General features: G+C 36.5%; 1 protein-coding gene across 2 annotated transcripts in view; it reads left to right on the top strand.

The window, feature by feature from the left end:
- The first annotated feature begins 1,137 nt into the window (after positions 1-1,137).
- LRRC28 (leucine rich repeat containing 28) overlaps positions 1,138-26,435 on the top strand; it is a 185,868-nt gene continuing 160,570 nt past the window's right edge. Inside the window, exons 1-3 of one of the 2 annotated variants that reach the window (XM_082837704.1) lie at positions 1,138-1,209; positions 4,830-5,057; positions 20,638-20,678. In XM_082837704.1, coding sequence (XP_082693830.1) covers positions 4,890-5,057; positions 20,638-20,678 — 209 coding nt within the window. In that variant the 5' untranslated portion in view covers positions 1,138-1,209; positions 4,830-4,889. Of the gene's footprint in view, positions 1,210-4,318; positions 4,389-4,829; positions 5,058-20,637; positions 20,679-26,435 lie in introns of those variants that run through there. The other variant, XM_082837705.1, reaches the window with a different exon arrangement.

Below are 26,435 nucleotides of genomic sequence, written 5' to 3'. Positions count from 1 at the left end.
TAATCAACATCAAGCTTGCCAAAGAACAATAAATAACAGTATCTATAAAGTCAGGATATCTTGACAATGAACTGCTACATTATAATCAACATCAAGCTTGCCAAAGAACAATAAATAACAGTAGTTTCATGAGAGGAAATTTTTAAAAAACTTCATTTCAGAAGAAAAGTTGTCATGTTAACAAGCAAGGTACTTAAAAAAATATTTTTTTGCTGTTCCTTAACAATGCTTTTTTTTTTCTTTTTACCATCATAAAGGTCTCTTCCTTTGACGACTCCTTCTGCTGACATAGGAAATTCCGTCCTGAAGAAATATTTATTGATGGCCTACTCAGTCATGCTAGGAACTGCCAGAATATTTAACTTACAAAGTTGTTATTGTTGTTTTAACGATTGTTTCTCACAGCTGTTATTGTCGTTTTAACGATTGTTTCTCACAGCAGACCTACGGTATTTCAAGAGCAGAAACTAGGTTACTGCCTCACTCTTGGAACGAACCTGCCAGCGTGCAGTGACTTCTTTTATACTGGGCTTAAGCTCACTACTTGATTACTAACCTTGGCCATATTACATAAACCTACCTGACCTAGGTTTTTCATCCGTCAAACGAGTATAGTAATAGTACCTGTGTCATAGGATTGTTGTGAGGGTTGAGATAACCTATGCACAGATCTTAGAACGCTGCCTGGTATACAGTAAAGCGACTGGGTGTTATTACTGTTGTAATTTCTCAACGTATGCATTGAACGAGAGGACGAGTGCGTCAGTGAATGCATGAATGAAAGAACTGATCAGTTACTGACGGTCCCTGAAGCTGCAGCCGGCTAAACTACCCCCTCAAAATTCTGAGCAAAAAGCTGATCTCAACAACAAACCCGGAAGCCGGAGCCGGAAGCAAAGACAGGGCTAAGGGCGGGGCCAAGTCATGGAGAAGCCACATTGTTGGCCAATAGGCACATCGCTTGGAAAACAAGCCTCTCGTGCGATCTATCGTAAAAACCGCGAGAACGGTGCAGCATTATCGCGAGGTTTCGTCTTCCTCTCCTCCGCTCTGTCTTCCCCCAACCCTCTGAAGTGAGGGTTCCGCCCCGTCCCGCCCCGCGTCGTCCGCGCCCCGCCCCGTCCCCTCCCGGCGCCCCGCCCCGCCCGCCGAGTCCCGGCTTGCCGTCCAGCGCACCTGTGCCCGGGAGCGCTGGCTCCGCTGGTCGAGGTGAGTGTGGCGCTTCGCCGTTTCGGGTGGCTCACGAAGCAAGGCCCTCTGGCCCGACCCCCGGCCCTGAGGCCGGGTCTGGCAGAAGCGTCCGGGCTGCAGCCAGTGGAGCCCGGCCCGAGCGGGCCCGCCCGGGCCTCGGGTCGCCACAGCTGCCGGGCCCTCCTCGCCCTCGGTGGTCGGAGAATCCCGATACCGGGTCTGTGAAATCCCTGCCACTGGGCTCACTGCTTCCAAACTCTAACAACCAGAGTGTTTCGTTAACTCGGGCAAAACGGCATGTGTTTTAACTAAGACTTCTGACAGCCTTCTTTTCAGTACTGAGAACATAACCTTTAATAAATGCTTTTAATGTGCGGGTTTTAATTCATTAATCTACAATATTAGGAAATTGGAGTGGGTATTCCACTCACTTAAGTACGGAAGTCAATCTAAGGGACTCCTTTCCCTTAAAACACACCTGTTTTAAAATGTGTGGAATTTTCTTAAGATGGAAAGGTTAGTTTGCTTTAAATAATAATAGAGTGGATTGGTGTTTACCTGTCAGAAAACTGTTATGCAGGTGCAGTTGTATACAGCTAATATTAAGTATACCATTTGCTTTTAATCGTAGATAAGAGGTAGTGAAGGGAATATGTGTAAGAAAATTATGCTGGTAAAGGCTGTGCATTGCCAGTGAATGCATACGGAAAACCATTACCATTATTTATTATTGAAAGCTTTCAGATTTCATTTGTGTAGATTTCATCTCCCAAACTGCCTTCCTAGCAAAATGCATTTTAACAGAGTGTAATGACGTTTTAAGGGCAACCAATCCCACCCATCAGGATTCAGCAGGATTAGAAGGAAAGCCATCAGGTTACACTGTATTCTCTTATTGGATCTTCCCATCAGGGAGTGTGGGTTTTGCTTTGTAGTCTTAGATTTGCATAAGCTTTGCCTACCACTTAAATAATAATAGGAAGAAGCACAGGCCCCACTGAAGTTCATGGAAGTCTGCCTTGTAGAGCAATGCACAGGCTTTGGAGTTGAACACCTGGGTTGGTATTCTGGCAAGTTATCCTCTGAGAAACTCAGTTTCCTCATCTATAAAATAGGCTAAATAATGTCTATTGCAGTGCAGAGTTTTAAGGATTGAGAGATCTTTATTGCACATAGCACGCACTCAGCATATAGTATCTGCAAGCTGACTTTAGATCAGAGGTGAAAAAAAATCTACCTTACAATATTACTCACATGTCCTACTGTCAGTTGTTTATCAGCTGTTTGAGGGCCTGCTTTGTGCTAGAGGCAGGTATACAAATGTAAAGAAAACAGCAAGGTCTCTGCCCTCAGGAGTTTACGGTACAGTCTCTTGGCTAGATTGACGATAGATAGATGCACCGATAAATATATAGATTACAAATTGTGAAGAGTCCTACAAAGAAAGAGTAAGAGAGAAGACTTTAGCTTGGGATGGGGAAGTGATTTTTACATTGAAACCTGAAGGGCGTTGGGATAGTGCTTTCAAAGGCTAAAGGAGAGCAGGAAGTGGTGTGAAGAGTTTAGCACTTCGAAGCACTAGAAAAGCCCAGGAGTTTGGTGAGAAGCCAGGGAGGGTGCTGCCAGTCTGGAGAAGTGGGTGGGGCCAGATTGTGAAGAGCCCTCAATACTTGGTAAGTTTGATTTTTCTTAATAAACTTTTGAAGGGTTTATTTAGAATGCATGTGACTAGGGAGCAAGTTTACCTGAGAAAGAGAGGCAGACATAGTTGGATTTCTTTTTTAAAGGCTCCCAGCTAAGTGATTAATGTATTGCAAAGTGACTCGAGTGGACACAGGGAGACCAGTAATACATATGGCAGGGCAGGAGATGACAGTGGCTTTCCATCTGGGCAGATGGAGAGATGTGGATAGATTTGAGGTGTATTTTGGAGATGGAAACCATACGCCTTGTGATAGATTGGAGGTGGTGGAGGAATCATTCATGACTTCCGGCTTTCCTGGTGGTTGGAAAGACTGGGGAAGATTTGGATTGGTGATGAATATCAAAAACTGTTTTTGAATCTGTTAAGTTTGAGATGCTTGTGAGACATCTAAACGGCTTCTAGTTTACTATTTCAGTGAATAATTACCCAGAAAGCTTCCCTTTCTAAATACAATCAACGATGTTATTTGTAGCCTAGTTCCCCTTGCTTTACAGGGAGAGAACTAAGATGTGGAAAGGTTGAGTATCTTGTTCAAAGTCAAGTAATATGTCTCATAAAAATAGGTAAGTGAGTAGCTAGTATAAATATGGGAAGGTACTGGACTCTCATGTTGCATTAGGGATATAATTGAATACTCCATATTCTCTGACCTTTTATATAAAATAGCAAATACTTTCTTATTAGTTGGGAATTAAGAGTTTGGAAATAATAGAAAATAACCAAAAAGTTAGAAAACTCTGCTTATTGAAAGCTTATGTTACTGAATTTTGTATTAACTTGGTATTAATTCCCTGTGAAAATAGTTTTTCTTAAGAAAAAACATTTTCTTTGAAAGGTACTTCTCTTTGGAGAGTTTGAGAAAGGGTGCCCAGGAAAACCAGAGTAGAATCTTTGAACAAAGCTCAACTTGTTTTTAGTGTTTTAGCATTTTCTTAGTATCCTGTGGAATCCTGTCAGTCTGTGTGTATAAAGACTTCAGGCTTTGAAATCCACTGGACACCCTTCCCCAGCCCAAGAAAAAAAAATCCTTGTTCCCTTATGAACTGTTTGACCTTGGACAAATTATTGAATCTCTGAGTTTGTTTCTTCTTGTGGTAAGTGATGTGAAGTTTGTTTCTGCCCTGTGCCTAGTTGGTAAGATGGGAAATGTTATTTCTCTTCCTATCCTTGTCAATTTGGAGCTAGAAAGGTATTTAATCTGTTCTAGGTTCTGGCCCTTACCAATAAATTGCTGTCTCCATTTTATGTAAGGCAACTAAGGCCCAGAAAGATTGTAATAGAAAAGTACAGGATTCTTATTTCCTAGTGCAGTATTTCTTCTTTCATTGAAATAATTAAGTAAAACTCTATGTTCCCAGGCCTGTTTCTTTGCTACTTCTGATCATCTGCAAAGCTAAGAAGAAAGAAAGAAAAGAGAATAAAGAGATAAAAGAAAGAAAATATTCGCATATAGGACAATATTTAGGTAGTAAGAAGTGAAGAAAATGAAGTTGTAAGTGATCTAGTTATATTATATATTATATACATTTAAATATTTTTAAAATGTTTTAAGCTAAAGACAAAATGAGGTAGTTCGAGAAGGAAATGGGTTTGCTGTGTCTAATTTTTTAAGCTCTTTCTTTGGTTGCATATTATGAAACTGGTCTCTGTTCTCTTAGTTAGGGATTCCTATCTCAAGTTAAAGAACTATTTTTTTCAAATAGGACTATTTCTGCTAAGTAGTAAATATTGCTTAAATAGTGAGAGTATTTTTATTAAATAGTTATTCATTTTAATCTCCTTCTAAATATGTGTGAAAATTTAGTTGTTAGAAAAATATAGGAATTGATGTATAACTCTTTTTAATGTCTGCAAATAGCTATATATGCTAACTGGTTTATTTGGCAACGTTTGTTAGCAGTATCATAATTTTCCATTTTTTTGTTCTCTTTAGAAATGGACCAATTTTGACAAGATGTAGTGCTGCAGTGTGCCTGATGGGATATGTTCAGTCATGGCATCCGAACTTTGTAAGACGATCTCTGTGGCAAGGCTGGAAAAGCACAAGAATTTGTTCTTAAATTATAGGAATCTGCAGCATTTCCCATTGGAGTTACTAAAAGATGAGGGACTACAGTACTTGGAGAGACTCTACATGAAAAGGAACTCCCTTACAACCTTGGTACAGTATTATGTTGCATTAAAAAAAAAAGTCATTTATAATGTGGTTCTGACCAAGATATATTTTATATATCTTAAGATATTCAGACCAAGATTTGTATCCCCTCTTGTTGTATAAACAGGTAATAGAAGTACACATACAGGGGGTTCTCATTACTTGAGAATTCATTATCCAAGTTCTTGCAGTTATGAAGTTTCAAGAGTCGTGTAGGAAAGCAAAATATTCACTAATATACCACTTATAAAATTAGTCCCACACACTACTACATATAAGATAGATAACCAGCAAGGACCTACTGTATAGCACAGGGAATTCTACTCAATATTCTGTGATAAGCTATCTAAGAAAAGAATCTGAAGAAGAATGAATACATGTATCAATATATGTACAACTGAATCACTTTGCTATACACCTGAAACTAACACAACATTGTAAATCAACTATACTCCAATAAAATTTAAAAAAAAATTAGTCCCTATTCAGAAACCCCTCTTCACTTAGCCTGTGCATCTCTCTGGGCCTGTGCTTTCTTTGTGTGTTAAGATTCTTAGATGATTTATGGATGTTACAGTACCCAACAGATCAGTTAAAAAGTAAAGAAGAGAAAGACCAACAAGGATGACTTTGATTTAGGCGTATTTAAAAAGGGAATGATTTGAAGATTAAAATATTAAGACAGGCATTAGGAGGCTTGATGTAGCCTTTGAGTGTTTTGAAAAAACCCCCAAACCAAAAAACCTTCTTTATGATTGCACTGTGAAAATCAGATGACTTTGAATTGGGCTGTCATCCAATTTGTTGGAAAAATTTTTGCCACAAAAGCCAACATTTGATTCACTCTTTTTATGTTCTAAGAATAAGCACATAGTTATCGTTATAACCTAAATTTTATTACATATGAGATTAAACAAACTAAAATATTTTTCAAGAGAGTGTGCATGTCAAACTTTTTATTCCCGCTGTATCATGATATTTGGTCTCTGTTTTAAATGGATTTTGCTTTATGTGGCCTTTTCTGATTATCACTGAACTTCATTTAAGTCTTACACTTTGAATTCTAGTTCTTTTTCACTTTAGATGATTTATGAATTCTTGTTGTTTCTTTGTGAACAGACCCATTTTTCATTCCCTTCTCTGAAAGTATCTGAGTATCTGAAAATATGCCTTACTGGCTTCATATATATGGAGTGTTTTTCTGGAAAAGTTTTAGTTAATCTGTGCAAAATACCTACAATGTGTAGAAAGCATTATAAAATTTGTTTATCTTTGTTGTGTCTGAAAGTAAGTGCAAGTATATCTTTCATTTTTAGTGTTTGACATATTTGTATATATTATTTTGCATGCCTAATTAGATTTTTTTAAATTAGATTTTTCACTTTCCAAACTTTAATAATCTGTATATAGTTATATTGACCCTTTTTGCGAGATCATCATTGCATGAAGCGAAACCGTATTTACCTAGTGTTTTTCTGCCCTTTGGAGAAGTGGTGTAAGAAATAATTTGTCAAGGATTACAGCCCACATTTTCTCATGTTTATTGTTGATGTACAAAGAAAAAGTTGTGAGTGGATTACTTCTCAACCATCAGTTATAGTCCACGGGTAGAAGAAATTGACCTTTGCTTATAAATGTTACAATAAACTTTTGGTTTTGTGGCCATTTCTTGGCTGCAGTTTTCTATTTATGAAAATATTTAAGTATCTACTATACAATTTTAACTGATATAATGGCTCCCAAGCATACATTTCAAGTTCATGCTTTGCCACCTTTGTAGTCACTGAAGATTAAATTGTTGCATATGTTTATAATGGTAGGTGTATATATTTTATTTTAATGCTTTGTCTTAGCTGGAACATTTCATTCCTTTGTATCAAAGAGCTTTTTAAACTGTGAAGTACCATACAGATATCGGGATGGTGGGAATGGTAGCAGCCATACCATTCCGTGACTATACTGAGTCATACCATTCCGTGACTATACATTCATATACAACCATACCATACCATTCCGTGACTATACATTCATATACAACCATACCATACCATTCCGTGACTATACATTCCGTGACTATACTGAGTATAGGACAGCTTACTTATATCTGTATATATATATATATATATATATATATATATATATATATATATATAGTCTGAGAATGGCATACTGCACAGGTTTTCAAAGCTGATGAAACAGTACTTGCCCTTGAGTGTTCCAAACTAGTGACTGCAGGCTTTTAGAATGTTTGCTGGTGTTATTGATAAAGTATATTTCCTATAGAAATAATAGAGATTTAGTATGTAAAATTTGACTTAAACTGCAATACTGTCCAAAGGAAAAAAACACATTATTGGAAGCATTATACTATCTCAAACACATTATGAGTTAATTGGCCTTTTTTTTTTTTTTAGAAAAGCTTGGGAACCTGCCAATCATTTCCATTTCCACATTGTTTTATTATTTCTTATTAACATTGTTTTATTGTGTTTAAATGTCTTCTCCTCAGCATTCCCCTTCTCCCCTCTTCGTATGAAGCCTCTTGGTGAGGAGTCACTAATGCCCAACTTCTGTCCTTCCTTTTTCCCTTCAAGCTGCTCAGTATTGCATTATGGTTTATATTTGTAGGATGATTGTATGTCAGATGCTTAGAACTTGGGAAATGCCCATATTAAAATTAAAGCACAGGGAAAAGCCGTTTTTATATACAAAAGAATAAACTGTTCATATTTTACATATAAAAATATGTGCCCTTATAGCAACCAACATAAGAAATATATGGAAAGTAGTAGTTTCTCTTTCTATTCCTCCAATTCTGTGCTTTGGAATAACCAGTGTTAATAGTTTGGTTGTGTCCTTCCACTCCTTTGCTTGTGTTTATGTAATTATGTACTCTGTATTTTTTTCCCTTTTTAAACAACAAAAGGGAATCATACTCTACATATTTCTCTGCAGATTTCTCTCTTCACTTCATTCTCATTCCACTAAATTCTAGGCCAAGAAATATATATACATCCTTATATTTAGGATCAGGTCTCAAAAGTAGGATTGCTGGGTCAAAGGGTAGGAACATTTTATATTTTAAAGTACTTTTTAGCAGTATTTCATTTTACAATATTACCACTTATTTGTATAACTGAAAAGTCTTAAAACTGTTTAAAATATAATGAGTCAATTTATATAAGAATCCAGTTATATAATTAATAGGTGAATAAGAAGTAGTTAGGAAACATTATGATTTTGGTTCCTAACATTTATCTTAGAAAGTGATTTAAAGAATTTTTCTATAATTATTTTAAATGCAGTTCAAGAATTATTAAGTCTCTGATCTTTGTGGTAGTTTGAAGTTAATAAGAGAATAGGAGATACAGGTTCTGTATTTGATAGGCATCCACATAGTTGTTGAATGAATAAATAAATGAATATAAAGTAGAAGAGCATAATGTCTATAGTACAGGTATAACAGATGCAGACTGAGAGTCTTTGAGGGCAGGGAGTCTGTCTTAAATTCTGTATCCCCAGTGCCTGGCTACTGTCTAACATTGGTAGGACACATAATCTAATTCTGTGTAGCAGGATTGTAAAAGATTTTTTAAGGAAGGTGCTATTTGCATTGACCCTGAAGAATAACTTTGTCAGGAGCCTGGGAGGAAAACTATCATTTATTCATTTATTTATTGAGTACTTTCTGTGTATCCAGTACTCTACAAGGCACTGACATAGATACATCATGGAACAAATTCTTACTCTCATGGAATTTTTGTTTCTTGACATCCCAAGCTGAAGAAAAAAATATCTGAGATTCAGTGGCAGAAGATTAGGATCAATATTTGTCCAAAGACTTTAGTGACAAAGTGATGGTGACTATGATGGTGACTATGTTAGAAGCTCTGGAGAGTAGAATGCAAGTTTGAGGGGTTAATTGGTGAGAAGGAGATGAAAAAATAGATAACAAGGTAGATGGGTCTTCAGGTTTGGTTTTGATGTGGAAAAGCGGTCATAGCTGGAGGGGTCTTGACAAAAAAGGAGAATTTTTTCTTCTTTCTCCTTTTCTCTTTCCTCTTCACCCCTCTTCTCTTTTCTAAGAGGAAAGAGTTGAGCCTGTGTAAATGCTGATGGGAAATCTCCATTAGAGAGGAGTTGAAGATTCAAAAATAAGGAACAATTAAAAGTTCAAGATTCCTAAGAAGGTAGGAAAGGATGGGCTCCAGAGCACAATTGGAGGGAAGGACTTAAGCTGTGACAAAGCGAGAGAGAGGCATGGACATATATACACTACCAAACACAAGGTAGGTAGCTAGTGGTAAGCAGCCGCATAGCACAGAGATATCAGCTCCGTGCTTTGTGACCGCCTGGAGGGGTGGGATAGGGAGGGTGGGAGGGAGGGAGACGCAAGAGGGAAGAGATATGGGAACATATGTATATGTATAACTAATTCCCTTTGTTATAAAGCAGAAACTAACACACCATTGTAAAGCAATTATACTCCAATAAAGATGTAAAAAAAAAAAAAACCTTACACGGGGACCACATCTGGGAAAACGTCGCAGCACCCTCGTAAGTTACAGGGGGAGAAAAAAAAAAAAAAGAAATAGTATCTCTTCCGCCTTTAACAAGAGAAAGGAAGGATAGGTGCAAAGGAAGATTCAGATTGTCGGGGAGAGATTTCTTGTCTGGTGACTACCAGGCAAGGCCAGCTGCTTAGGGAGTGAAGATTTGTGGAGATTGCAGGTTTGAAATTATTGTTGCGAAGAGTCACAGCAGTTTGGTTAGAGAAAGGTAGTCGAATCATTCAGCAAGCAGTTGATGGCTAGGCTTATGCTGGGGAACCATCTGCTTGTTTAGGGAGTTTTCTCCTGCAGTTCTCAGATGTCTGAGGTATGAAGAAGTTGGGATGTCGCATTTATGCAGGCTTAGGTTTTTGCCAGGTATAGAGGGACTAAGGAGGTTTAGGATTTTGGCAAGAGTGATTAAAATGATGGGACATGGAGTCTGAGGTGGATTGGAGGCAAAGAAAGAAAGGAGTGAGTGAATAGGGAAAATGGAGAGGGTCCAAAGGATCCATTGATGTTGAAGACTTATTATACTGGGCATGATTGAGTAAGCCATCTGGGAGGATGGGGTATTGTAGCTGTGGAGAGAAACATCAGTCATGGAGAAGTTTCAGATGATGACGGGATATGAGTGTGCAGGCTGGAGGGGGGCTGAGGTAGAGCCTACCTTGTCCCCTTGCAGCCTAATCCCCACACCCCCTCCCTGCAAGTAGCTGGGGTCTTTGTAAGCGTTAGAGAAGGAATGAAACATGGAAGCAGGAATTAGCAGTGGAAGCATTTGAGTTCTGCAGTCCCAGCAAGAGAGTGTTTCATTGCTTGGTAGCACAACTTAGTACTAGGAAGTAATAGACCAAGATCCTATGTGCTTAACCTCTTTGAATCTCAGTTCCTTCATTTATAAAATAAAAAGCCACAAGCGACTTGGAGAGGAAAAGAAAAAAACTCAACTTGGAAGCAAAATCACTTAATGGATCTGCCAGCTTCTCTTAATGAGTGTAGTAGGCAGCAGGTCTTCCTGGGGATGTGGAAGAGTGACCTCCCCAAATACTGATAGAGCTCTCATCTCACCTGTTGACAATTTTATTTATAAATATGAATGGATAAGAAAGAGGCATCTAAATTTTAGTGAAAGAAGGGAGTTTGGCTTATGGCTAAGAGCAGTAAGGGTAGATGGATCCTGATTAAGCAGTTAATCTATGTAACAGGAGAGAACTTAAAAATGATATCTTTCTGAGATTCAAGGGAAGAAGAGGTATGTCCATCACAATCCTGAATTGGGGTGGGGGGATGAGGTGGGGGATGAGGATGTTATTTCTTTCCTGTTGACCCAGGAGAAAATTTTCCTGACCTCCCCCCATCAAATATAAACAGGCAAATCATAAAAGAATACAGATAGTCAAAACAAAAAAATGTTTAACTTTCAATAGAAGTGATAAAACATTGATCATCCTTACCTAGTAATTAGAAAAGATTTAATACCTGGTGTTGAAGATTATCAGTGCCCTCTGTTGAAGATAATGGGGAGAAGATGCTCTCATACACTATTGGAAGGAGTGGAAATTGGCTCATTACTTTGGTGGGTGGTTAGACCATATCTAGCAGAATTTTACATGTGCGTATGTTTGAACCAGCATTTTCACTTGCAGGAATTTACCCAACAGAAAAAATAGTCAAGTGGACAAGGATACTCATCACAACATTGTATATGATGAAAAATTGTGAAAACCTAAGTGTTCATCAATATGGGGTGGGTTGAAATCTGGTAGCAGCTACCATCGTTTGAGTCTTTACTAAGTGCCAACCACAGTTTTAAGTGATTTATATGTATTAATCTGATTAATCTGCAAGACAGTCCTATGAGGTAGGCACTATTATTCCTACTTTATAGACAAATAAACTAAGGCATAAAAAAAGAATACATCAAGCAATAGTGATTATAGCTGTGGAAGAGGGGAGGGCACAAGAAGGGGGGTGGGAGCTGGAATAAACAGAGCCTTACATTTAAGTGTTTACTGTAAAAGGGAAAGTTCCTACTACTAAATTTGTTTTATATTCTTTTCAGTATATGATTTTTATAATTAAAAATCAAAATAAGATTGTTGGAATTTAGTGCCACTAAGATCTTATCCAGCTCTCAAATTTTATTAATCAGTGAGTCTAAACGTTTTGATTTACAATGATGGTCATGCCTGCGTTTATGCTCCTTGCAACTGGTGGCTGGGTTGAGGGTGAAAGGGGTTGATGACTGAGAAGTCACACAGCTACACGCTCTACCCACTTTGAAATTGGTAGGAGTAGGATCTGGATCAAATGAATATCAGAACACCCTGAAGGGAAAAACAATAAGTTAAAGAGATGGTAAAAAAAAAAAAAAAGAGCACCATGCAATCAAGTGTGCCAGAAGAAGTAGGGAGAGGGAATGGTTTTGTTTCTGTTTGATTGGTTCATTTTGAATTCCAGCACAAGGGCTTCTTGTTTTTCCCTAATCTGTCGGACCCCTGCAGCTTCCATTGCTGCTAGGGTGTAGGGCCTCCATAATCACTGTGAATACTCTGTTCTTGAGTTAGCTCTGTATAAAAACATCTTAGTTGTTTCTTAAATTGAATGTGTGGAAACGACTTATGTCAAATGGTAAAGCATTCTGATGCTCTGTTTATGTTTTAATGCTTATAGTCCTGCAAAACATTCATTACAAATGTACCCCGTCTCAGTAATATACCTGTGCCTGAAAAGTGTGGGTTTTGTTATAAATCAAAGCTATTTTTCCTACTGAATTTTCAGATTTAAGTAACTTTTCCTCATTGTTACTGGTTGGTTGACAGTAGCTCCTTGTCAAATACTTAATAAACTATTTGAAATAGCTTGGAAAATGAATGTCTGACCTATAATTTATTCTGTTGAATCATAGAACTTCAAAGCTATATGGAACTTTATAGATGATTTAGGCAGTTTTTCTTTTTTGAGGTAAGTAAGCTTAGAAGAGGTTAGTAGATGGGTCTAAAGTCATTTTTATGGCCAGTTAGAGCAAAAATGCAGGTCTTCTAATTTGTAGTCCAGTCAGTATTGCTTTTTTAATTCTGCAGGTATTTATTGATGACCTGTTTCTAGCCTAGCACCATGTAGTTAAAATTTAACCACATTTAGCAACTGTGGAGCAATGAGGTGTTCCATGTTAGGTGAGTTTTCCTAGTTACCTCTTTGAAGTTTACCTCTGAGTTTTACTGTGAGTCTAACTGTTTTGATAGAAATACTTTTACAACATGCATCATTCTATACTTTCGTAAAGAAATATGGGGAACATGATTTAACCCACTCTTTGTGATTTGTAGTTTTTGCCTGGGGAATTAGGAGGGAGGGTTTAGAAGGAGGGGGCAGGGATACAGATCTTTATCTAACACTAGACCATATCCTTGTCCACTTGAGGGATTCTGTGTACAAGCAGAAGACTCAGAAGCCATTACTTTGTATATGTTTCCACAAGTTTAAATTCATTTTCAAGCATTCACTATACTAAAAATGAGGTACCTGTGCACTGAGTGAGATACCAATTTTTAAATGTTAGCCCCATCGAATCAGTCTCTGTGTCTCCCTCTCCCTCTCTAGATAGATAGATAAATAGATAAAATGTATGTAATGTGCTTAAAATATCATACATTGAGCTTAGAACACTGTTCCCTCCTAAAATAAACAATTATGTTATAAGCATATAGAATTATAAAGGGTAGGTATATTTTTAAATGGTTGATCTGGCCTTATGGAAAAAATGTTTAGTATTCTTTTTTTGTGTCTATTTTTGTTGCTTTGAAAATTCCATTTATAAAATCATACTTACTGAATGCATATTAAATAGGTTTTTTAAAAAATAAAAAGTAGGTGGGGGCATCTGATGATCTAATCTTCAACCCTTGTTTATGATACCTATATAGCTTTCCTTTTTAAACAAATATTTTTAATATTAATACTTTACAGAAAAATTTAAAAAAATATTTATTTATTTGGTTATGTTGGGTCTTAGTTGTGGTACCCGGGATCTTCATTGTGGCACGCGGGATCTTTTCGTTGCGGTGTGCAGGCTTCTCTAGTTGCGGTGTGTGGGCTTCTCTAGTTGTGGCGTGTTTTGCAGTTTTGCAGATACTTAACATTTATTTATTTATATTTTTTAAGGTGATAATTTTAGCCTCTATAAATGTCAAACAAATATTTCATCATTTTGAAGGAAAAAAATCTAAAAATTTTATCATTCATGCAGTTAAGTAGTTCTTTTATGTTTTATATCTAAAAGAGCTGATTTTAAGTGAAAAATTGGTAGTGAGTGTAATGATATAAATTTTGCACTAACATTATAGCTACTAGTTATGTGTGGTACTAATGTTTAAATTATTGATATAACAAAATAATACTGAAAATTCAATTCCATAGTCACAGTAACTACATTTTAAGTGCTTAATGGCCACATGTGGCTAGTGGCCACTATATTGGTCATGTAGCTAGAGAATATTTCCATCATTGTAGAAATTCTGTTGGACCAGTGGTGTGAGTGACTGAAAAAAAAAAAGAATACCTTAAAATTGGTAGTAGCAACTCATTTTTATCATGAAAGTCAAACTGCCACTGTGTTAATGCTACAGAATTGTAAAGAAAAACTTTCCCAGAATTCTTTTTAGACACCTCAAAGACAACTTTAGAAACAAAAGAACTTGTCCACATTTTGAAAAATTTTCCTTTCCTCAATTTCCTCCCCTTTCCTTCCCTTTTGAAATGGCTTTATTTTAATATTTGTAATGCTTGTATTCAATGAATTTCCAATGAAATTTTTGTTTTAATGAACTTGGGACATAAAATATCTGTGATTATTTTGATGGATGCATTCCAAGAAATTTGGGTATTTGCCATGGTTTTTCATTGTTTTTCTTTTAGAACCAAGAAAATAAACAAAAAACCCTAAAGATGCTATGCTTTCATATCCAAATAATCAAAATTTGCACTTACCCATAAAACACTGACATATGTTTGGGATTATCTTTTTGTATTGCTTATGACTAGATTACTCATTATTTGCCCAGTGTAGTCATTACATTTTTGCTGGGAAACAGGATGTCAGTGGTAACTTCTAGTGGTCCTTGACCTAACAGTGATTGCACAGCCCTTGTTAGGAGGGGTTAGTGAGCTGTTAATGCTCTTAAGCACGTTTCTTATTGCCTCTTCTCCCTCTCCCTAGCACCTCCCCTCATCCCTCTCCTCCCAAAATGTGTGTCAGGCTTTCTAGGATAATTCACATGAAAACGATACTTAATAACATTCCTTTGTGTCACTCGTTTCAGAAGAAAGGAATTTAACCATCAGAGATTTTGATGATGGTAGATGCAGATATTGAGAATCTGATGTGTTTTTCTATCTCCCGGAAACACCAAGGAAATATGACAAGTGTTTAAGACAGGCTCATGCTTTTTTGGTCTGCTTAATGTTTATTTGGAGAGAAATTTTAAAAGAGGAAAATGAGTAGTTAATGGGAAGTGAGCCAAGAGACAAGAGGGTAAATGGTAAGGGACATTGGGGAGCAAATGGTGAGTAGGACTGTGGAGGGCCTTTCTGCTATTGGGGACAAGGAAAGGTGGTGCTGCTAATTTCTCTCTGTTCCCATTAGCCTGCCGGAGCTTCTGACTTTCCTGCTGAGAGATCCTCCTCTATAGCATATATAAAAGAGGGAGAAATACTGGAGGAGGAATGAAATAATATTCCTGGTAGTAAAAGAGGTTTACCTTAGTTGTTCTCATATAGCCACATGGTATTTAACCATTGCTGTATGCTTGCCCAGAAGCAGTAACACCAGTAATGCAACTAGAAAGCTTGTTGAGTATGTTGTGGTGGTTTTTGAATGAAGTACTTTTTGCCTTCAGTACCAAAACTGTATTAACTTTATTAAAATTAAAAATAATTTATTGAGGTGAAATTGACATAATGTAAAATTAACCATTTTAAAGTGAAAAATTAAGTAACATTTAGTATATTCACAGTGTTGCACAACCAGCACCTCTTTCTAGCTCCAAACATATCCATGACTCCAAAGGAAAACCCCTTATCCATTACGCAGTTTCTCCCCACTCTCCTCCACACCCCAGCCCTGCAACCAGCAATCTGTGTTCTATCTCTCTGGATTTATCTATTTTGGATATTTCGTATAAATGGGATCATTCAGTATGTCACCTTTTGTGTAGGGCTTCTTTTCACTTAGCAAAATGTTCTCAAGTTTCATCCAAGTGGTAGCATGTATCATTCCTTCGTTCCTTCTTATGACTTAATTAGATTCCACTGTATGAGTATACTATAATTTGTTTATCTGTTAATCCATTGATGGACATTTGGGCTGTTCCCACCTTATGGTTATTATGAACAGTGCTGCTATGAGCATGGGTGTACATGTACATGTTTAAGTACCTGTTTTTAATTATTTTGGGTATATATATAGAAGTAGAATTATGGAGTCTTATGGCAATTCTATGTTTAACTTTTTGAGGAACAGCCAAACTGTTTTCTACGGTGGCTGAACCATTTTACATTACTGCCAGCAATGTACAAGGGTTCCAGTTTCTCCACATCCTTGTCAATAGTTGTTATTTTACATTTTTAACAAATTATGGCTATCCTAGTGGTTTTGAAGTGGTACCTCATTGTAGCTTTGATTTGCATTTCCCTAATGCTAATGAATTTGGGTGTCTTTTCATGTGCTTTTTGACCATTTGCATATCTTCTTTAAAGAATGTCTTTTCAAATCCTTTGCCTGTTTTCAATTGGGTTGTTTGTTTTTTGTGGTTGAGTTGTAAGTGTTCTTTATATATTCTGAATGCTAGACCCCATTGGATATATGATTTGCAGATATTTTCTTCTATATATTGCCTTTTCACTTTCTTGAAATGTCCTTTTATGCACAAAAATTTTAAATTTTGATGAAGTCCAGTTTATCCATTTTTTCTATTGTTGCTCCTGCTTTGGGTTTCATATCTATGAATCCATTGCCAAATCCATGATCGTGAAGATTTACCCATGTTTTCTTCTATGAGTTTTATGGTTTTAGCTCTTAGATATAAGTCATTGATCCGTTTTTAGTTAATTTTTAGTTAACTTTTGTATATGGTGTGAGGTAGAAGTCTGACTTTATTCTACTTTTTATAACTGCTGTAAAAACTATGCACTTAATTCATGACTTCTTTTAAATGTGTTGTTAGAGGCTGGATGGCAGGTTTTGCAGAACCCTGAATCCTAGTGGTTTGTAACAGCACAATGATTTCTCATTCATGCTGCACTACTCTCTCAGATCTCTCGGGGACTTTGGTTCATGGCATCTTTACTCAGGGATGAAAGCTGATAAAGGTCACTGTGGACCTTTCGTGCTCAAGCTCTCTAAGGCCTCTACTTTGACATAATTCCATTGACCGAAGCAACTCACTTAGCCACGTCGAGCTTGAAGAGAGAAGTGTAATCCTACCAGCTGCCCAGAAGGAGAAGAAAAGAAAGTAAGTAGTGCACAGTCACTACAAGAGGACAAGATTGAACATGTGTTTGCAACATATTTGAAATATTTGTTCCAAGATACACAATTTTAAAACATTCCCATTTAAGGGGGTTGAAAGTTCTCCGTAAAAGGACATGGTAAAGCATCATTGATTCAAAATTTGAGGTAAATTTTATACTAACTGTGCTTGCTGAAGTTTACCTTTACATTATTTGTAAAGAAAAAATTGTTCAGTTAAGTGATAGTATGAGATTTAATGAAGAGAATTTTGTCTTAATTTATAAAACAATTTTTAAGTAGTTTAGTAGGAAGTATTCATACTCAAGGAATTTGGATACAGGTTGTTTATTAAAACTTTTGTATGTCAAAATTGTGAAAAAGAAGGAAATATTAGTAATAACAGTTTTGCAAGGCACTTTAAGGTTATTCCTTTTTTTTTTTTTTTTTTTTTTTTGCGGTACGCAGGCCTCTCACTGTTGTGGCCTCTCCCGTCGCGGAGCACAGGCTCCGGACGTGCAGGCTAAGCGGCCATGGCTCACGGGCCCAGCCACTCTGTGGCATGTGGGATCTTCCCGTACCGGGGCGCGAACCTGTGTCCCCTGCATCGGCAGGCGGACTCTCAACCACTGCGCCACCAGGGAAGCCCTAAGGTTATTACTTTTGTCTATCAGGATTTTAAAATTTAAAAACATTTTAAAACTTAATAGACTAAATCCTATAAATCAAGATAAACTAGTTTTGTGTGGCATCTGTAATCCAGCATTAGAGCTTAGGTACCCGCAGAGTAACAAAAATGTTGATGTTAACATATAGTTGTCCAGTCTCTTACCCACTTTTCATAAACTATGGAAATAGAAAAATTAAAATGTATAATATTTCTCTTATATTATTTAGTTACATTGCTAAAATGTGCCACTAGATAGCAGAGAATGTATTATAGAACACCAGTAGGTGTCAGCCACAGCCTTTGCAGTAGGCTGATTATTTACCAGGCTTTTGGGGTTTTTTAAAACCCAGTATTCTGATGAACTGCAATTTTCTCAAGGTTGGTGTGCTTATTTTTAAATTAAAACTCAGGGTACTTACTAATAAAGACATAGTGATGCACTAATGGCAGCAGGAACATTATTCAGTGCTTAATTGTGTGTGTAGCTAAATAGCTCAAAGAGGTAACTAGTTTGTCATGGAAAAATTGCGATACTGTCTGATGGAGACAAGTAGGCATCCGGAAAGAATGACCATGGGTCCTTTAGTTAGCCAGATATGATACTGATATTGTAGCAGATCAAACTAGATGAGGGTCTAATACCACTTCTTTTCTGGACAAGCCTTTCCTTTTTAGAGGAACAACTATTAAGCCTCTTACCTCCCCTCCACCACCCACAGAGTGCTTTAATTTGCCTGGGATGCTTTGTAAGTATGCCCATAAGTGGAAGTGTATATTCCTCTTACTAGACGAGATACCAGTACTAGAAGCAACATTTTGGGGACTTGGACAGATCCAAGAGCAACATTCAAGGAAAGACCATTCATGAAGGACCTCATTGCAGATATTGATGTCAAAACATGGGGGAAAGGGAATCACAGCATTCAGCATTTGAAAACAAAATGTGGTTTTATCAAAAGTGGGAACTCAATAAATGTTTCACTGACTTCATAAACAGTATTCATATTCAGTGCTATTTTATTGTAAAAGGGCAAGGATATTATATGTGTAAGTAGCTTGGGATACTGTTGCTAAGTATTTAAATACATCAATATACCTATATGAAAATTAATAGTTTTATTTCCTTGATTAAAATAAACTAGTGGATTTCCATTGTGTTCAAGATTTTTAAAAATAGTTTTTCCTCAATATAAAATATAAGCCCTTAGTGATATGTTCCTTGGTACTCTCTGCAAAATCATATACCTTCATACCTGATGGCCCAGAAATACCAAACTAATGGCATTTCTCTTATTGAGTGTTTAGAACCTAAATTGTGTATCACATGATTGGTTACTCAATTATGTAGCAATTTAAATACTACATTTTAAAATTTAATTTTTTTTAATTTAAAAGACATACATGCTCATTGTTAAAGGTTCAGATGATAAAAAAGTAGATGGAGAATAGCAACACTGGTCCTTTTCCTAATGATAATCACTGTTTATAAGTTTCTCTCAGAAAAATTATTCGTTACAAATCTAAAACTTTATAGTCCCCCAAACTTTTGTTTTTCTGTTGACACAATTGTTTTTATAACAGGTGTTTGAAAATATAAGATTTTTGTCATGAGTACTGTTGGGGAGTTACAGCAGAAAAAATTATATTTTTGATTTCCCAAACATACCTCTCTCTCTTTTTGTCTTTTCATATGTTGCTTCATGCGCCTACAAAGCTAACCAGAACTTTCTCCTCCCCGCTCCATGGCAACCTCTGATAATTTATATTTGTCTTTCAAGCCTCAGGTTAGACATAATTTCTTTTAAAAAGTCATTCCTGATTCTTTGTTACTGATATTTAGCTTAACTCTACAGTATGTTTTAATGTAGAATAAAAAAAAAATTACTCCTAACTCAGTGTGCTCCTTTAGCTTTAACAACTCCTGTCTTTGTGTTTATGTGTATCTGTGTGCATGTGCATGTGTGAGAGATGCAGGCTGACTTTCAGTTACTTACAGGAGGCTTTTCCTTCTACCCAGGGCCTCCAGCAGAGAGAAGTCTGCTTTCAGTCTACGACTGGAATTTTTCTAGGATTCTTTTCATGGAATAGCCACTTCCAGAGCTATGACTCTGTGTAAGAGACCTAGACCCATCTCCCTTCCTCTCCTCCCAATGGCCAGTTTCCTATCCCTGCCACATCACACTCCTACTCCGAACTTAGAACTTGGGCCAGATGTGACACTCCCTTAGACCACCTGAGCTCCAGCTTACTCTTTTTATCCTGAGTTTGGTTAGGTTTTGATGTCAGCCCCCTGGGATTTTAGTTTCTTCCTCCTGAGGTGCAATTTGGGATTTTGGTTTGGTGGGGGGTAGGTGTTATTTTCTTAGGGCTGCTATAACAAATTACACAGGCTATGTGACTTAAAATAACAGAAATTGATTGTCTCACAGTTCTGGAGGGCAGAAGTTCAAAATCAAGGTGTTGGCTGGGTTGGTTTCTTCTCGTGGCTCTGAGGAAGAATCTGTTCCTTTCTCTGAGCTTCTGGAGGTTGCCAGCGGTGTTCCTTGACTTTGCAGCTGCATCACTCCAATCTCTGGCTCCGACGTCACATAGTGTTATTCCCTCTGTCTTTGTCTATTAAAAACATTTTCATTTCTTCCATGATTGTGGAGTATGAGATCTGGTTTCTGTTCAAATGTATAAATTTAAATTGTAGTATGGTCTATGTAAGTATAAACCCAGACCTGCTGATTTATTATTTTCACATTTTCTGAAAATTTACAGCCCTTCAAAAGATAGTACTTTGTGTTTAAGCTATTTAGAAATGTTTATACATTTTTCAAAAATAAAATTTAATTCTGAGTTTTTAATTTTCAGCCAGAAAACCTTGCTCAGAAGCTTCCAAACCTTGTGGAACTGTGAGTCTGCTTATTCAAATTTTTTTAAAAGACAAGAATGAACATAATTTTAAGTTATTTGAAATAATGGGAAATACAATTTTAATGTATTATTATTTTTAGGTATTATGATCATGGTGCTCATGTAGGTAGACCTGTGGTTCTGCTAAACCCAATAGTATTTTAAAGTATTTTACCATTTAAATTTGTGTTTTAAATATCTTACTTCAGGGTAGTGAAGGTGATGAAAGATACATTTTTTTCTGGGGGCAGCATCTTTGTCACAGAATCCTTCTGGATAGTCCATGTAATTGGGAATATTTATTATTATTATTGTTACTACTGTACTACATGTGATACTGATATAAACAGTCTGATGGTATAAAAGATTTAAAATATAGAGTAAAAGCCCCCTTCCTTACATCCTACATTTGTTTTAGTTCTGTTGATGATTTACCTCCATAATACTAAATAATGTTTACACCTTTGTTTTTTAGTACATCAACTTCAAGTATCTGTTCACTAAAGAAGATAAGAAATTTCAATATCTTGTATTTCCCTTTCTTTCTACCTGTCTAATTCCGTTGAAGGAGGAATTTGCATCACCTTTCCTTGTTCCTTTTATTATTTGGTATGATTTTCAGGAGGTAAAGTAGGGAAAGCTAACTTTACACCTTCCTCTATAAGCCGGGAGTCTCTGTCGTTTTCTTTTTTATCCATCCTTTTATTTTAAAAAATATCAAACCAACAAAAAAGTTGAAAGCATAGTACAATGAGCATCCATACAATTGATTCTTGAACAACATGGGGGTTAGAGGTGCCACTCCCTCATAGTTGAAAATCCAAGTATAACTTTATAGTCGGCTCTCCATAGCCACAGTTCCACATCTGTGGACTCACCCAACCTCAGATGGTGTAGAACTGTAGTAGGTACTTGTTGAAAAAAAAAATCAGAGTATAAATGGACTTGTGTAGTTCAGACCCATGTTGTTCAAGGATCAACTGTTCAGTCTTCACCTAAATTTAACCACTTAACATTTTGCCACATTTCCTTTCTCTCTTTGCCTTTCCTACCCTCTGTTTACTCTCGCTCTCTCCCTCCGCCTTCCTTCTCTCCCTCTCTCACACACATTATGATACTTTACCCCTAAATACATTAGTATGTATCTCCTAAGAATAAAGACGTTTTTGCACATAATTGTATTGTTTTTAGGCCTAAGAAAAGTAATATTATTTCAATAATATCATCTAATATATAGTTTGTATTTAAATTATCCCAATTTTCCTCCCAAAATATCTTTTTGAAGTAGATGTCTGGATTTGTCTGATTGTTTCCTCTGGATTAGTTTCAGTTTAAACATCTTTGGTGATGTTCTACCCCATTTGCTTTATCAAGTTTTTGCTTTCATTCTCTTTATACATATTATATGTGTATTTATTTTTTTTCTGAAGCTTTTGAGAAAAAGTTACATACATTGTGGTTCTTTACCCTTAAATACTTCAGTGTGTATTTCTAAGAACAAGGATGACTTAACATTTTTTTAGGTCTACTTTTCTGTCTTTAATAGGTGCTTTATATTTTTCTTCATATAGATTTTGAACATTTCTAATAGTTTGTTCCTAAATATTTATTTTTTTTGCTGTGTAAATGATTTTTCTTATCTGTTATATCTTCTAACTGGCTATTTTTTGTATATAGGAGCACTATGGGTTTTTGCATGTTAACTTTATATCTTGCTCCTTCCTGAAATCTTTTATTGTTTGAGTTAGTTATATCATTGATTCTCCAGAGTTTTCCAGGTATACTCTCATGTCTGAAAATACAGACAGTGTTATTTCTTCTTTTCCAAATCTTTAATTATCTTCTCTATTCTGATTGCATTGGCTAGTCCCTCATCAGGGCAGTGTGAAATTGTACTTGAGGTAGTGGGCATCCTTGTCATCTTTCTGACCTTAGTGGGAATACCTCCAGGTTTTCCCCGCTAAGAAAGATGCTGGCTTTACAGTTAACACAATTCTTTTGTGTTCAGTAAATATCCATCTGTGTTAGTAATCTATTGCTGCTTAACAGATTACCCAAAATGTACTTGCTTAAAATGTAGGTGTGCTTAAAAGAATAAACAATTATTCTCTGATATTTTCTGAAGGTCCAGAATCTGGGCTTGGCTTAGCTGGGTGCCTTTGCTTCAATGTCTCTTTCAAGTCTCTAATCAAGATTGTTGCCCAGGGCTTCTGACTTACCTGAAAGCTCAACTGAAGAAAGATCCTCTTCTGTGTTCACTCATGTGGTTGTTGGCAGGATTCAACCAATTTCTTGCAGTTCGTTGGACTGAGGGCCTCAGTTCCTAGCTGGCTGTTGGCCAGAGAACTCCTTTAGTTCCTTGCCACTTAGCCTCTGTTATGTTGCTCACAACATGGCAGCTGATTTCCATCAGAGTGAGCAAGCAGAAGAGCAAGAAAGGGTATACAAGACAAGAGCCATAGTCTCTTTCTGACCTAATCGTGGAAGTGGCATCCTGTCACTGTTACTATATCTGTCCTTTAGAAGGGAGCCACTAGATATAATGAACACTCAAGGGGAGTCTATTACACAAGGTCCTGAATGCCAGGTAGCAGAGATCACTGGGGACCATCCTAGGGGCTACTTACCACACTATTAATTCCTATTTTCTCAAGATTGTTTTGTTAGTAATGGGTGTGAAATTTTTTCAAAGGTTTTTTCAGACTTTAAAGCTAAAGGAAAAATTCTTGGGGGTTTCAGGCAAAAAGGTGAAACAATCATGAAGATGAAGAAGATTGCACCATAAGACTCCACACTGAATTATCTATACAATGGCTGTTGAATTTTAACTTGACGGTTTTTATTTCTTTGAGCCCTTTAAAAGTATTTGTCTCCTGAGGTTGCTGTCTTTTCTTGAGGTTGCTATCCATTGTTGTTGTTGACATTTTTCTGGGTTTTCATATATTGAGTAATTTTAGATTATATTCTGACAAATGAGGACATATGTTTTGGAGACTGGAATCTGTTATATTTCATCAAAGAGTGTTGATGTTTTTATTGGGCTGGCCGGAAAGTTTGTTTGGGTTTTTCCATAACATCTTATGGAAAAACCTGAACGAACTTTCCGGCCAGCCCAATATTTCAGTGATTAATTTACCTGGTTTGACTCAAGCAGTAAACAGCCTCTTGGAAGGCAGCTGAAATCTCAGTCTGGTTCTTTTATCTTTAGTTGTAGTTTCTTCCACATGTAAATGGTTTTGCAGTCAGCCACTGATTTAGGCAAAGTTTATACATAGGATTTGGGGTTTCCCCTCCCTGGCTTTTATTTTTTTTTCTGGTATTCTCCCTTTATTTGTCAGGGGCCATGGTTGCCCTGAACTCTGTCCTCCTTTAGGCTAGCAACACTGCAGTTTTCTATTGGAATTTTAGCCATTTTTTGTGATAACTGTATCCTTCCTTAGACTAAATGCTTTTTTTTTTTTAAATGAAACCCAGAATCACACAGTGCCATTCTTTCTTATAAGTTTTGACTCTCCTTCAGAATTGGCTTTTTTGTTTACTCTTGCAGTGCCTTAGGTTCATTTTGTCTGTGTGTGTTGTTCAGTGTTTTAGTTGCCAGAGGATTGGTCCAGTAGGAGTTTATTCTGCTGTACTGGAATTAGAACTTGCATTCTTTTATTTTAATCTGTTTCTGCCTCTATAACTCAAGTGGGTTTCTTGAGGTCAACCTTAGTTGGTTCTTTGATTTTGACCAGTCTAACAATCTGGCTCATTTAACTGGAGTGTTTAGACTGTTTATGTATAATATGATTACTGATATGATTGAATTTAAGTTCACCAACTTAACAGTTTGTCTTCTGTTTGTCCCAGTTGTTCTTTGTTATTTTTTCCCTCTTTACTTTTCTTCTTTTAAATTATTTTTGTGTTATTTAGGATTAAATTTTACTACTATTATTGATTTATTAACTCTACTTCATTTCAATGTTGAAAGGTTCATATTATGTTTCTTTAACCTATTATAATCTACCTTCACATAATATACTACTTCACATTTAATATAAGAACCTTAGATCAATACTTTCAGTTCATCGCTCCTATCCTTTGTGCTACTGTCCTGTGTTTTACATGTGTGTGAGTGTTGTGAGAGAGATAGATCTATGTATGTATAAACCATGTATATATTAGTCAGGGTCCAGTTAGGAGATAGAAACCATAACCCTATTTAAGCAGGGAGAATTAATATAAAGAATTGTTAACTAGTAAAATGTTATTAACTACTAAAAGAGGTAAAAGAGGACTCCATGGTATTCATAATTAATTAGTAAGTACAAAAAAGTAGATCTGGACCAAGAGAAAGTAGACAATGAAGGAACTAAAGACTTAGGAGAGCCCCAAACCTAGGCTGAGATTAGACTTCTTCAAATAAGTTGTGGCTGCCACAAAACATACAGTGCTCTGGTGGTGAAGAACCTTGCCATCTGGTTAGGCCAGAGCAGATCTGTAATATCAGCTCACTGTTGCAGGACAGTGTTGGTAATGTAGAGCTGATCTATTAGAAACAGTCTGACTGGTAGGAAGGAGGCAATTGCCTGAGAGCATGGCAGAGCTAACGCAGAAGTAGCCACAGGGTGGGAAGACAGTTGCTTGAGGCCAACTGAAGTTCTTTATAGAAGTGCATTGTTGGATGGGGAGAGTGTGGCCTGAGGATAATAGCCTGAGATGCCACAAAAGTGACTTCATGGTCACTTTGAGAATGTAGTTTAAGGTTGTCCAAGAGGACTACTGGGCCTTGGCTGTGTGCTGAATAAAAAATTGAAAGGGGACTAGACCCAGAAGGGAAATGCCTTCCTGCTACTCTCATCTTGCAGAGTCACTCCAGTACCCTCTTTTGATAACATTAGGCCTAACATTAGATCAGTTGGCAAAGGAGAAATTTTGACAGGGTCCAGCTCCAATATGGCATAGCAGGTAGATTTGGAGCTGAGAGACAAAATTGATAACTGGCAAAATACACTATTATAATTTTGAATTTAAGTTGTTAATTAAAGAAATTTTAAAATGAGAAAAAAAAGTCTTTAATATTAATTCCTATATTCTCTCAGATTTGGTTTGCCTGAAAAATGTCTTTATTTCTCCTTTTTTAAAAATTAAACTTTTTACTTTGAGATAATGGTAGTCACACGTAATCTTAAGAAATAATACGTAAACATCCTTGTGTACTCTTTGAGGTTCTGCCGGTGTTCATGTCTTGTATAACTACAGTATAAGATCACCACCAGGAAATTGACATTGCTACAATCCACTGATATTATTCAGTTTTCATCATTTTCTACCCTTTTATAATCACATTCCCCCTGTCCCCCAAACCCTGGCAACTACTACTCTGTTCTCCATCTCTATGATTTTGTCATTTTAATTTGTTATGTTATATAAATCATATAGTGTATAACCTTTCAGGACTGGCTTTTTTTTTCATTGAGCGTAATTTCCTTGAGATCTATTTAAGTTGTTGCATGTACCAATAGTTCCTTTATGTTGTTGGGTTATATTTCACAGTATGGATGTAATGGAGTTTGTTCATCCACTCACTTATTGAAGGACATATTGGTTGTTTCCAGTTTTTAGCTATTATGAAATTTTAGCTGCTATGAACATTCATGTACATGTTTTTTTGTGTGTGAATAAGTTTTCATTTCTCTGAGATAAATGCTTAAGAATGTAATTGCTGAGTCACATGGAAATTGCATGTTTCATTTTTTAAACTGAGATATAATTTA

This window comes from Leucopleurus acutus, assembly GCF_964270905.1.
Source record: "Leucopleurus acutus genome assembly, chromosome: 1".
NCBI classification, from domain to species: domain Eukaryota; kingdom Metazoa; phylum Chordata; class Mammalia; order Artiodactyla; family Delphinidae; genus Leucopleurus; species Leucopleurus acutus.
This window is presented reverse-complemented; position numbering and strand designations above follow the sequence as displayed.